The 10,940-nt window shown below is 40.1% G+C and overlaps 1 protein-coding gene across 1 annotated transcript in view; it reads left to right on the forward strand.

Annotated features, from left to right (window-relative positions):
- Positions 1–2: 2 nt before the first annotated feature.
- ERMP1 (endoplasmic reticulum metallopeptidase 1) overlaps positions 3–10,940 on the forward strand; it is a gene marked incomplete at its 5' end in the record, with an annotated part of 55,353 nt that continues 44,415 nt past the window's right edge. The window contains 4 exons of the mRNA XM_006152500.3: positions 3–172; positions 1,517–1,818; positions 7,127–7,254; positions 8,159–8,264. Coding sequence (XP_006152562.1) covers positions 3–172; positions 1,517–1,818; positions 7,127–7,254; positions 8,159–8,264 — 706 coding nt within the window. The remainder of the gene's footprint in view (positions 173–1,516; positions 1,819–7,126; positions 7,255–8,158; positions 8,265–10,940) is intronic.

Consider the following 10,940-nt stretch of genomic DNA (forward strand, 5'->3'; position numbering starts at 1 on the left):
GTCGCGGCGGCGTGAGCCGGGGCGCGGCGAGCGGCTTGTCCGAGGCGCGCGCCGCGCTGGGGCTGGCGTTCTACCTGCTAGCTCTGCGGGCGCTCGTGCAGCTCTCGCTGCAACAGCTCGTGCTGCGCGGGGCCGCTGGTCACCGCGGGGAGTTCGACGCTAGCCAAGCCAGGTACCGACCGCTTTCGCCCGGCACTGCGCGCGTTTCCCTTTGCGGCTTCTGCCTAGCTCTGGGGCATCGCACCTGTGTGTACCGCCCCTGCGGGACCGCCGGGGCTCTGCGGCATCATCAGGCAGTTTGAGGACTGCCATGGCCTTGCACATTCCTCCCTGCATCCGAATTGCCGGGTCATGGGGCTTGCTTGGCCTTCCGTTAAGCTCATGGTGCAGATTGGGACTTGCCATGTGGATAGAGTCTGCGTTTCCAGCCACACTCTGCCCTGCGTGCAGATGGTTGGTCTTCAGTTGTTCCTCCTATCTTCTGGAGCAATGTCCACTTTTCACCTTGGTTAGCCCTTCTGGTTTCCAAATGAAATGAAGGAGAGTGAAATTTGTGTACCTAGACCACTTCATAAATTCACTTTTTGAGTGGATATTGGGAGGGAATAAGGTAGTGTTCTAACTTTGGGGTTGGGGGTGTCACAGTTCCCAAATCTAAAACTGTGGAGTCTCTTTCTGGGAGACAGCCCATCAAAAATTTGCATATAATTTCAGAAGTTCTCAGATCCCTGCAGTTTGTCTTTGAGCATCTTGGATTAATGACTGCAGTGTCTGATCATTTGTATTTGTTTTTAAAAGGCTTGAGGTATGTTAGGAGAGGTGATTAAATCAAAATTATTGTAATCTAAGTGTGTCAAAACTCAAGCAATCATAAGCTAGAAAAAGGCTTTTAACAGCTACTGCTGCAAGCCTGTTTTTTCAAGGACAGCCTTTTCTTCCCACTTGGAATGCCCTGGAAAGACAAAAGAAAAAATTTGTTGTTTTTATTAAGGGTAGAGTTGTTTTTGGCCTGAATTTAAGTTATTAGGCTCTGTGTGCACCAATAGGAGTGGTGGGTCCACTCCTCACCATCAAAACTTTTTTCTCTACGCATTTAAAAACCTCTTGACTTGATTGTTTTTGTTCATTGGTTTCTGCTACTTAGAATGAGTAACCCTGAATCAGTAATCTTCAGGAGTGTGGCACTGTGAAGCCGTATTCTATCTTCTTTACCCTCTGGCAGTCACATGTTTTGAATACAATTTCTTGAAGTTGTATTGATTAGATATGGCATGAATTGGGAGAAGTTGGGAGTGGTGTAGGTGGAGAAAACTCTGCAAAGAGCAACTCATGGGATGTAAAATAAAATGGAACTTTAGAAGTGATTTTCACAGGGTGTCTGAAATAGTAAAAGGCAGTCTTTTTTTTTTCTGTAAATCAAAGAATTAAGGTTTTTGGGTAGAGGGAGAGGGAAAATTCTAAGCGAAGTGTTAGTCTTATGCTACCAGTCTTTGTCATCATCGTTGGTCTCTTCCAGGGATTATCTTGAACATATAACATCCATTGGCCCCAGGACTACAGGAAGTCCAGAAAATGAAATTCTGGCCGTGCGCTACCTTTTGGAACAGATTAAACTGATTGAAGTTCAAAGCAACAGCCTTCACAAGATTTCAGTAGATGTTCAACGGCCTACCGGGTCCTTTAGCATTGATTTCTTGGGAGGTTTTACAAGCTACTATGACAATATCACTAATGTTGTGGTAAAGCTGGAACCTAGAGATGGAGCCCAGCATGCTGTTCTGGCGAACTGTCATTTTGACTCAGTTGCAAACTCACCAGGTAGGTGCCCGTTTTTTAGTTTTTATCTGAAAAGATTATTTATTTTCTTCATCAAAGAGTAAGAAAGCAAGAGAGACAGGTACCCTGGGCAATTTCCCATTACACCACAGTCTCCCCAGCCTTCTTGCCAGCCAAGATTGCAGGTGTAGTCAGTCAGTGTGCTCAGGCATAGACAAGCTACTTGGGCAATTTTTTTCTTTTAAGAGGTTTTTCCTTAGGTTGCATGTGCTCACCAGCGAGAGAGACAGAGTTCGTGAGAGGGAAAATGGTACATCACGCTCCCCAGGGCAGATGGCCACACAATCTCTTCTTCATTGGCCTCTCAGGATTTTGAGCATGCATGCACAGGCACCTATCATGATTTTCAAGCCATTGGTTTTGGGACTTGAACCATGGTTAGCACGTGGGAGTCTACCACCTTAACTAGCACTCCACCTGCTGGCCTTGTTTATTATTAAATTTTTAACAATAATGCCAGCAGCCCAGTGATAGAATGTGGAGTGTTATCTGGGATATTGAAGATGCCTTATCAGTGTCAGCAGGCAACGTGTGTCCCTGTGTCCTGATTAGCTTCTGCTACTTCAGGTGTTTACTTAACTAGTCTTTGGGCACACTGGGTAAAGAATAGTCCCTGCCTTTAAGGGATGCATGGTTTGGAGGGTATCTCTTCTGGCAATTTCTGTTGACCTGTAAAATGAGAATTTGAGTCTACTGGAGTGCTATGCTCTTTTTTTTTTTTTTGGAGAGGTTTTTCGCTATAGGGCGCGTGCGCTCACCAGACAGAGAGAGACATAGAGACAGAAAGCGAGAAATCACCCCCCAGAGGGGATGGTCACGCCACAATCCCTTCTCCTCCATTCTCCTCTCGGGATCTTGGGCACGTACGCACTTGCGCCCGGCGTGAGTTTTAAGCCACCGGGTCTGGGACTCGAACCGCGGTCGACTTCGTGGGAGTCCAGCGACATAGCCATTACGCTAACTGCTGGTTCCCTGGAGTGCCATGCTCTTAAAGAGTAACTAATTAATGTAAGTCCTGCTCTGAAAAATACTTCGGCAAAGTAGAATATATGATGTTCAGGGCATTGCCTGACACAGTAAATACTGTTGTCAAAAGAATGTGAATCCCTTAAATGGAACTTCCATTTTTTAAAAATAAGACTTCTCATAAAAATGTTTTCAGTTAAAGAGAGTATACGTAGAAAAGAATGGAAAGCAGCATTTGATGTTACTGTGGCTTTTTAGAAGTAGGTAAGAGCTGAGGTGGAATCTGGTTCAGCCCCTTCATTTGCCACAGGGGTAGATTTAGCTGATCCCCGCAGATAAGAGGGAGAACCTGAGTTGGTGCTGGATTTCCTGCCCAGTCTGCCCAGTTGGTTCTTTCACTTTCATTAGAAAGGAATTGGAATGCTAGAGTTTAATGTTCCCTTTGGCCAATTGTTTCACCTCTTCTTTCCCCAGTTGCTCATCTGTAAAATGGAGAAAACAACAGTGCTTTTCCTAATAGTGTTGCTTGGATGATTAAATATAAGCAAAAACAGCATAAAAGCAACCGGCATGGAATTTTTTTATCTTTCGTTGTTAACTATTATTTAATATATTTTTGGATTGTAGACCAAATATGAACATCTATAGTTAAATAAAATATGGAGTAAAATTGATTTATTTGATAAAATGATTTAACTAGAGTATTTTTAACCAGAAAACTTGACAAATTTATAATGTCATTTGTCTTTTCAGAAATCATTATAGCCATATCTGTTCTATAAAGACAGAGGTACCTTCATGTGTGCTAGGGAAACTTAGTGATCTTTTATGTTCATTTCCAAGCAGTCGTGCCACCATGTGCTCACTATGATGCTGACATTCTGGGAAGGGGCAAATAAACACTGTGGCGAAGAACATTCTATGAGAAAGACGTGCATGCAAGTGTCAGGAACAAGTGGAGGGAAGTTAATAGTTTTCCCTCTACCCTTCATAATTCTTAGCGGGGATGAACTCTGATAAGAAAGAGACATGTTAACAAGTAAAAAACAACCTTGTTAAGATGTGTACCTCACATATGGGAGATAACCAAGAAAATGAGTAAATCTCAGAGGTGGCTTAGAACTCCCATTTTCAACACAGAAAAATACATTTTGGGAGAAGTGACAAGACAAAGGAAAAGGATTTTGAGTCTCTAGGGGGTGGCAAATGGTAGGTAGGCAAATAAATAGTAGATAAGACTAGTTGGTAAACTTTGTTAAATAAATTCCTATGGCACTGTCATTTAGGCTAATGAGGGGCTAAAGTTGTCTGGTTACCAACCGTTGTCCTTCCTGGTAAAGAGGAAGGGTGGGACATCTTTGTAACCGTATGTCCTGCTTTAGCAAACAGGGAGAAAACTGATCATTTTTCTTATATTTACTTCTCAGTTGCTTTTGGTTTAGAAATAATTCATATCCCGAGGTGGTATATTTTGGGGTGGCATATTGTCACCCTTTACAGCCTTAGAGCCAGATGTTAAAAAGTGCATTTGTGGAGTACAGTAATTAAAGGATGGCATTTTTGTGAGCCTTTAGAAACCATTTTTCACTAAAAACTTTTAAGACTGCCCATACCACCAAGGTCTTAAGTTCACAGGCCAGGAGGTGGCATGGTATTTAAGGATGTTGGACTCCCATATGGCTGACGGCAGTTCAAGTCCTGGACTTGGCGGCTTTGCTTTCTCACTTTCTCGCTCACTCGTGTTCTCTCTCTGTCTCTGTCTCACTGTGTCTCTCCCTGTCAAATTAAAAATAAATAAAGTTATTATTATTTTTTTTAAAGGCCTTAAGTTCTTCTAAGCAGCATATCTGAGACTTAGGAACTGATACCAGTTAGGAGTAATGTTACCCACAGAGAGGCCTTGATTATCTTCTTGGAGTCTGCTGTGTGGTTCCAGGTTGTTGGTGGTAAAGACACTGTGTTTTGGGGGGTGGCTTCAGTTTCAGGGTTAATTCTAAATGGAGAGGGATGTTGGTTAATCACCCAGCTCTTTTAGATACTGTCCTCGAGCTTCCTTAAAGATGTTCGATTTTTATTTGACCTTTCTCTAGTTCTCTTCCAAGATACCAGATTCATTAAAATAGCTGAAGAGAAACAGACAGTTTAACTTTCTAATAAGCCCTAAATAGAGACACTTTTCTATTTTTCTTTGAGTAAAGAAAAATTTTATTGATTGCTTTTTATTTTAAAGTAATTTACACTTTATTTAAAATGTTTATTTGGTTTCTGGAAGGTGTCACTTTTTATTGATAACAGCATATACTTCTTGCTTAATTATAATTAAATCATTATTATTTTGTCTCACTTGGATTAAAATACAATACAATAATTATCACCACGATTAGCTAATAAGTAGTTTATTCTTGAGTAGGAATGGGGTCTGGAATTTGAGAACTGAAATAGTTTTAGCTGGGTGTAGACTGAGCCTTGCTTGTTTGCAAAGAGGAGAAGGTAAAACTAGCATTGATCCCTAGGTGCTTGGCACTGTGCTTTATCTTGTGTAATCCCCACAACAAACCTGGAAGGTACAGTAGATAGCCTGCTTTCTAGACCAAGAAATAATGCAGTAAAACAAAAGAGCTAAAATTTACTTCCAAGTCTTTTCTTGTTTTCAAATCTACACTTAACTCTTTAGTACCCTGACTCCTAGTGTCTAAACCTTGAAAGACTATTGTCTGGTGGGAACCAGCAGTTAGCATAATGGCTATGTCGCTGGACTCCCATGTAGTCAGCTGCGGTTTGCGTCCCGGACCCGGTGGCTTAAAACTCACGCCAGGCGCATGTGTGTGCGTGCCCAAGATCCCAAGAGGAGAATGGAGGAGAAGGGATTGCGGCGAGACCATCCCCCCTGGGGGGTGATTTCTCGCTTTCTGTCTCTATGTCTCTCTCTGTCTGTCTGGTGAGCACACACACCCTATAGCAAAATTTTCTCCAAAAAAAAAAAAAAAAGACTGTTGTCTGGGTTGTTACAGTGCTTGCTTATTTTGATTGCTCGTTAAACTTTTTATTATGGAAAAAATTTAAATATTATAAAGTATTCATGTTTATGTGTAATGAACCCCAGTGGTTCACCCAGCTTCAGAAGTTTGATCTTATTTCCTCTCCATCTCCACTCCTTTCTCTTTGACTCCTGAAGCAGATCCTAGCTGTATTGGTTCCTCTGTAAGTATTTCACTCTATATGGCTGAAAAATAAGGTTCCTTTTTGACATGCTTACCTAAAAAACTAACACTCTCTTAGTATCTTCAGGTATCTAGCCAGTTTCTTTAACATTCTTTTACAATGCTTAAAAAAAAAAAGCAAGGCATCTAAAGTCATCTTTATAATCACCTTTAATAAAAATATGAAGTTGAGGAGTCAAGAAGAGGTTATCTACTTTATCAGTGCTAGAACCAGAAATGTTACTTAGGTCATTAATCTCCTTTTGATGTAGTCTTTGTGCTTTTTATCATTTAATCCCATGGGGGAAACCTTGGAAACATGCTATAGCAGCCAAGCTGACCCTTCTGTATGTGGAGTAACCTGCAACTTTTATGATTTAGGCAGGAGTGACCTACAGCTTTTATCATTTGGGCAGGAAAACAAGCAGGAAAGGAGTGGCTGACATTGGGAGATGATGCAGGAAGCTGTGAGCACCAGAAGTGAGAATACTACAGAGGATGTAGAATAATGATAAAGAATGGAACAGATTGGGGGACCAGTGGTTAGCATAATGTCTATGTCACTGGACTCCCATGTAGTCGACTGCGGTTCGTGTCCCGGACCCGGCGGCTTAAAACTCATGCCGGGCGTGTGTGCGTGCCCAAGATACCGAGAGGAGAATGGAGGAGAAGGGATTGTGGCGTGGCCATCCCCCCTGGGGGGTGATTTCTCACTTTCTATCTCTCTGTCTCTGTCTGTCTGGCGAGCGCACACGCCCTATAGCAAAAAACCTCTCCAAAAAAAAAAAAAAAAAGAATGGAACAGATTGCCTTGGGTTGCTGAGAGTGCCAGTTTTTAGGATAACTTAAAGTCCTATCTGGTTGATTTATTCTACAGATATTCATTGAATGACTCCTGTGGGCCAGACATGGTTCTAGGCATTGAGAAAGTAAATCAGCAAGCAAATGAGACAAAGATCCCAGCTTCATGGAGTTTTCCACTGATGGGCAAGATTGTCACCTGGTGATGACAGTCATTCAACTATTGTGATACTTCTCCAGGGGGAGTCTCCATTCCTAACCAGAATGGTTTGTCCTGTAAAGGTTTTAAAATCTGAGAAACAAATTTGTTTTCTGATTTAAAGGTGCCAGTGATGACGCAGTTAGCTGCTCAGTGATGCTGGAAGTCCTTCGAGTCTTATCAACATCTTCAGAAGCTCTACATCATGCCATCATATTTCTCTTTAATGGCGCTGAGGAAAATGTTTTGCAAGTGAGATTTTACTGCCTTGACTATTAGTTTTGAATACTAATGATAAAACAAACTGACACTTAAGCATTTTTATTATTTATATGAGTAGTATCATAAAATGATATGCAAAAGAAATATGGTACCTGGAAGTACTTTAGAAGAATCCACAGCCTCTTATCTACACATGTCCAGTATTTCTTTCTCTTTTATTTATTTTTTTTTTTGAGAGATTTTTGTTATAGCACACGTGTGCTCTCCAGAGAGATGGAAAGTGAGAAATTACCCCACAGAGGGGATTGCCACAGAGTAGTCTCTTCTTTATTCTCCTCTTAGGATTTTGGGCATGCACACATTCCCAGCATGAGTTTCAAGCCTTCAGGTCTGGGATTCGAGCCACAGTCGACTGTATATAGTTCAATGACGTAACCATTATGCCATCTGCTAGTCCCTATGTCCAGTATTTCTAAAATCCAACTCAGAACAGATTATCTTGGCAGTATTTGATTCATAATAGACATAGTTACTTTGATGGCATAATTACTCTCTTCAGGTTTTCTTTAACTCTGATGTTTCAGAGGTGTTTTGAGGTAGCCATATCATATGAATGTCCAACCATATGGATTGACTCTTCTCTTCTAGTCCCTTTGCCCTTTCATTTGCACATCCTCACACTTACCGAGGATGTTGCTTGGAACCATTCATGGCAATCAGGCCGCTGTCTGTGATGGTTGACTTTCCATTCGGCAGACTGCACACAACCATTTTGCATAGAAGAGAAATAGAAGATGTCCTTAGATACTACCTTTGAAAAATAATAGTTGTTTCCAAATTCCTCATGCATTTCAAGTATTAAAGTAAGAAAAATAGAAATTTTGATAACTTAAGATTGTTTAACGTATACTTGTTTTCTTACCTTCTCATTAAGGCCAGCCATGGTTTCATTACTCAGCACCACTGGGCCAGCTTAATTCGTGCATTTATTAACCTAGAGGGAGAAGGTGTAGGAGGCAAAGAACTTGTGTTCCAAGCAGGTACGTGCATTGTTTATAGTCTTTAAAAAAGCGGAAAGTTTTTGAACTTAAGTATTATTAATGAACAGGCTTGTGAATGAGCATTTGTTTTAAAGCGTGAGGTGGCTTTAAGTTGACTTAATTAAAATTTTTTAGCAAAATAATATTCATGGCATATAACACTTTGTTTATTAAATGCCAACTGTTGTAGGTATGGCTTCTTTTTTAAAAAATAATTTGCTAGAGGGCATGTGTGCTGGTTGGGGGACGTGTGAGAAAGTGCAAGTGCACCCCCCTCACCACCGTCATGGGGAATGATCACACTGCAATCCCTTCTCTTCAGTTTCTCTCTCTTGTTGGGATTTGGGCACACACCCACATGCACCCAGCTTGTTTCCCAAGCTGCCAGGTCTGAAATTTGAACCAGTCAGCCAGCTATGTGGGATTGAGCCACTTTAACCACATGCCATGGCCTGGCCCAGTGTGTCTTTCAAAAAGCTACTTAGTGCTATCCATGTTTGACTATATGAGGATAAAGGTCCTCCTGGATTTGGAGTCGTGCTTGAGAGCATATGCCAGATTATTCTGTCTTCAGCATTTTTAACAGGCTTTTTTTTTTTTTTTTTTTTTCCTATGCAGTAGTACTTGTCCTGTCCTGGAAACTTTTTGCTCAAAACAGTTTGTACTCTTCAGAGTTCCATTGTTACTCCAGAGAGAGAGAGACATTCATTTGGGAGTTTTTAGTGACTAGAATAATCATTACTACCTAATTTTTAAGAAGGGGCAGAAAGAATAACTTGATTTATGAGACTAGTGAGTTCATGAATCTAGAAGACTAGATTTAATATTTTCAAAAAGTTTATAAAATCTATCCTTTTAAAATTTAGTCTATTAAACCAGTAATTTGTTTTCCTTGTAAAAAAAAAATCCAGGTAGCAAACTTTGAGTGCAAGGAAGCCTGTAGCCAAAAGGACCACAGAATTTTTTTCTCTTGTGAAAATGTTTATGCCCCTTTAATCCTACCACCAGAGGCAAATCAGTGTTATAGTTTATTACAGACCTTTATGGAATTTTTTTCTGTATACATTACCATGTCTATATATGTGTATGCATCTTCCTTATGAAAATGGGATCATACTCTGCTACTTTGTAACTGACTTTTCTTTCGAAAATTACAGCTACTAATATATTGAGATATATTTCACATACATTACAGTTCACCAACTGAAAATATAAAATTAATGGTTTTGGGTATATTCAGAGATGTGCAGTCATTATCATAATCAATTTTAGAACATTTTTATCACCCTGAAAAGGAACCCTGTGTTCATTAGCAGTCACTCTCATTTACCCCCAACCTATCTCATTTCTGTCTCTATAGGTACATCTATAGTACCTATACTAGACGTGAAGTTTATTAGAGGACTTCAAAGAGTTCATGAGAAAATGTAATTAAAATACAAGCTTATTTTGGTATAGACAAATTTGTAAATCCATTCATAGATTTTTCAAATAGGCATTTTCCACACACTTTTGAAGACCCCCTTCATAAATGGAATGCAGTATGTGCAGTAAGATCTATTGTCTGGCTTCTTTTACTTAGTAATGTTTTCAAGGTTCTTCCATGTTGTAGAATATATCAGTATTTCATTTATTTTTAGTGGCTAAATAACCTATTTTATGGATATACAGGCTGAGCATCCCTAATGTGAAAATCTGAAATCCAAAATATTCTAAAATGGGAAACTTTTTGAGTACTGACATGACTGTAAGTGGAAAATTATACACCGGGCTTCACGTTACAGGTCATAGTCAAAACGCTGCGGTACAAAAATATTGTATGAAATTGCTGTCAGGCTATGTGTATAAGGTGTATATAAAACATAAATGAATTTTGTATTGAGACTTGGGTTCCATGCCTACATACCTAATTATGTATGTGCGCATATTACAAAACCTGGCAAAATCTGAAATTTAAAAATACTTCTGATCCCAAGCATTTTGTGTAAAGAATACTCAGCCTGTGTACATTTGTTTATTCATTCCTGAGTTGGTGGATTTCTGAATTATTTCCAGTTTTTAGGCTGTTATAAAAAATGTTATTGTAGGGACCAGCAGTTGGAATCATAGCTGTGTCACTAGACTCCCATGTAGTCGACCACGGTTCGCGTCCTGAACCTGGTGGCTTAAACTCATGCCAGGCACGTGTGTGTGCGTGCCCAAGATCCCAAGAGGAGAATGGAGGAGAAGGGATTGTGGTGTGGTCATTCCCCCTGGGGGGTGAGTTCTTGCTTTCTGTCTCTCTGGCGAGTGCATGCGCCCTATAGCAAAAACCTCTACAAAACAACAACAACAACACTGTAAACTTCATGCGGAAGTCTTTGTGTAAACATATATTTTCATTTCTTTGTGTAGGTACCTAGGAATGGAATTCCTGGGTCATATGATGAATTTATGCTTAACTTTTTAAGAAATTGCTGAACTAAATACTTATACTTTAGTAAGGAAGAAATGGAAATTCATATAGCAGTGAGAAATTATTTTGTTAGATTGGCAAAAAGTAAGTAAAATGGTAATACTTGGCACTGATGAGTATAGAGAAATAAGCATTTTCATGCACTGTTGGTGATAACGTAGATCAAGGCAGTTTGGTAATATGTAGTAGTTTTTAAAATGGTCAGACTCTTCAGTTCAGCA

This window comes from Tupaia chinensis, unplaced genomic scaffold (assembly GCF_000334495.1).
Source record: "Tupaia chinensis unplaced genomic scaffold, TupChi_1.0 Scaffold000354_1, whole genome shotgun sequence".
Lineage (NCBI taxonomy): Eukaryota > Metazoa > Chordata > Mammalia > Scandentia > Tupaiidae > Tupaia > Tupaia belangeri.